Here is a 1,527-nt window from a genome sequence, read left to right as displayed (position 1 = left end):
GCCTCTGCCTCCCAAGTGCTGGGATTAAAGGCGTGTGCCACGACGCCCTGCTGACCACAAGTTTTTGAGCAACTCTTCTGAGTCCAGGACAAACTGGCTCTCAGCTGGAATGGGAGGCTGGACAAACGTTGATAGTGTAGATAATCCTGAGTGGCTACTATGAGTGGTCAGGGGTCACCTGAGTATTTTACATCTTAACTCATCTAATCCTGAGAACAACCCTGGCAGGAAGGCTCATCATCACTCCGGCATCTCAGATGAAGCTGCAGGAAGGTTAAGCAAGTAGGGCAGCTATCAGTTTTCACGTGGTCAGTTTTCATGTGGTTGGGCAAAGACACCACGGGACAGAAATGGATTCTTTAAGGTACTTTTACTTTGTAAAGAATTCCTAGTCAAACCTAGTAAGACCCTAACTTAATGCACATGTAAGCATTACAGGTCCTGGCAGAAAATGTAAAAGCAGTACTGTTCAGTCCATTTAAAGAAACTCAATTCAGAGGTTTAAAATATTCCACCTTCAAGGCAGTTTTGCTGGTTGTATTAAATGATATCTCTGGCGGGAGAAGCAAGGCCTTCTGGCATCCTGATTAGTAAACGTTCATGTTAGCGGCAGCTGAGAATAATGCCAAGTTAGCTCCAGCAGAGAAGCAGGAGCAGAGCACACATGAAGGGTTATGGCTCCAGAGAAAGACAGTGACTGTGAGGGCAGGCAGACCCGCAAGCCCCAGCACCTAGAGCCTCCAGACAATGCTTCTTACCCATTTACATTATATCCTAACCTCGACTGCTTTATTAGGAAGCTGCTTGTCAGTCCACTGTTTAAGCTTGATGTCCACTGTGGTGTTAAATGTTCCTGAATTCATGGTCTGGGCAGCCGGAAGGTAGATGTTCTCAATCACATGTGTTGACACTCGTTCCCACAAGGACTGCTGAAGGATTTCCTCCCTGAAATTAAAAAGAAGTTTCAAGAAAGCCAATATAGCATTAAACATTTTTAAAAATAGCTTGACTGAAGTATCACTAGCAGCAGCAATTTTAACACATACTTGAAGGGTTGAAAAATTTGGGATACGTATATATCTGTGAATCAGAGAAATCAAGAGATAGTCTCTATCTTGAAGGATATTTTGTGTTAAGAGTGATATATTTTTAAATACTACAGGCTTATTAGAAGATAACCGAGGCATGAGTAATTTGTTAATTAAAATACACTTATAAATTTCCAGACTTTTACATATAGTTCATGTGAACGACATGTAGTCTGTCTTGCTGTTGCTACAGGGTTACCCATGGAGCACAGGCTGCCTTAGAATTTGTGTTCCTCCTGCTTCTGGCTCCTGTGTGCTGCGGTTACAGGCATCTGCTATCATGTAGTCTGTAGCTTTTAATGCCCTGTTGCAATAAGTTTCAGAATGCCTATATTTGGGCTGGAGAGATGACTCAGCAGTTAAGAGCACTGACTGCTCTTCTAGAGGTCCTGAGTTCAATTCCCAGCAACCACATGGTGGCTCACAACCATCTGTAATG

General features: G+C 43.2%; 1 protein-coding gene across 4 annotated transcripts in view; it reads right to left on the bottom strand.

Annotated features, from left to right (window-relative positions):
- The window catches only part of Opa1 (OPA1 mitochondrial dynamin like GTPase), a 71,663-nt gene that overhangs the window by 32,172 nt on the left and 37,964 nt on the right, over positions 1-1,527 (bottom strand). For all 4 annotated transcript variants that reach the window (XM_021208946.1, XM_021208947.1, XM_021208945.2 and 1 more), the window contains one exon: positions 780-945. In XM_021208946.1, the coding sequence (XP_021064605.1) occupies positions 780-945 (166 nt within the window). The remainder of the gene's footprint in view (positions 1-779; positions 946-1,527) is intronic.

The sequence above is a fragment of the Mus pahari genome, chromosome 12, assembly GCF_900095145.1.
Source record: "Mus pahari chromosome 12, PAHARI_EIJ_v1.1, whole genome shotgun sequence".
Classification (NCBI taxonomy): Eukaryota; Metazoa; Chordata; class Mammalia; order Rodentia; family Muridae; genus Mus; species Mus pahari.
Note: the sequence above shows the minus strand (reverse complement) of the source record. Positions and strands in the feature narration are given on the sequence as shown.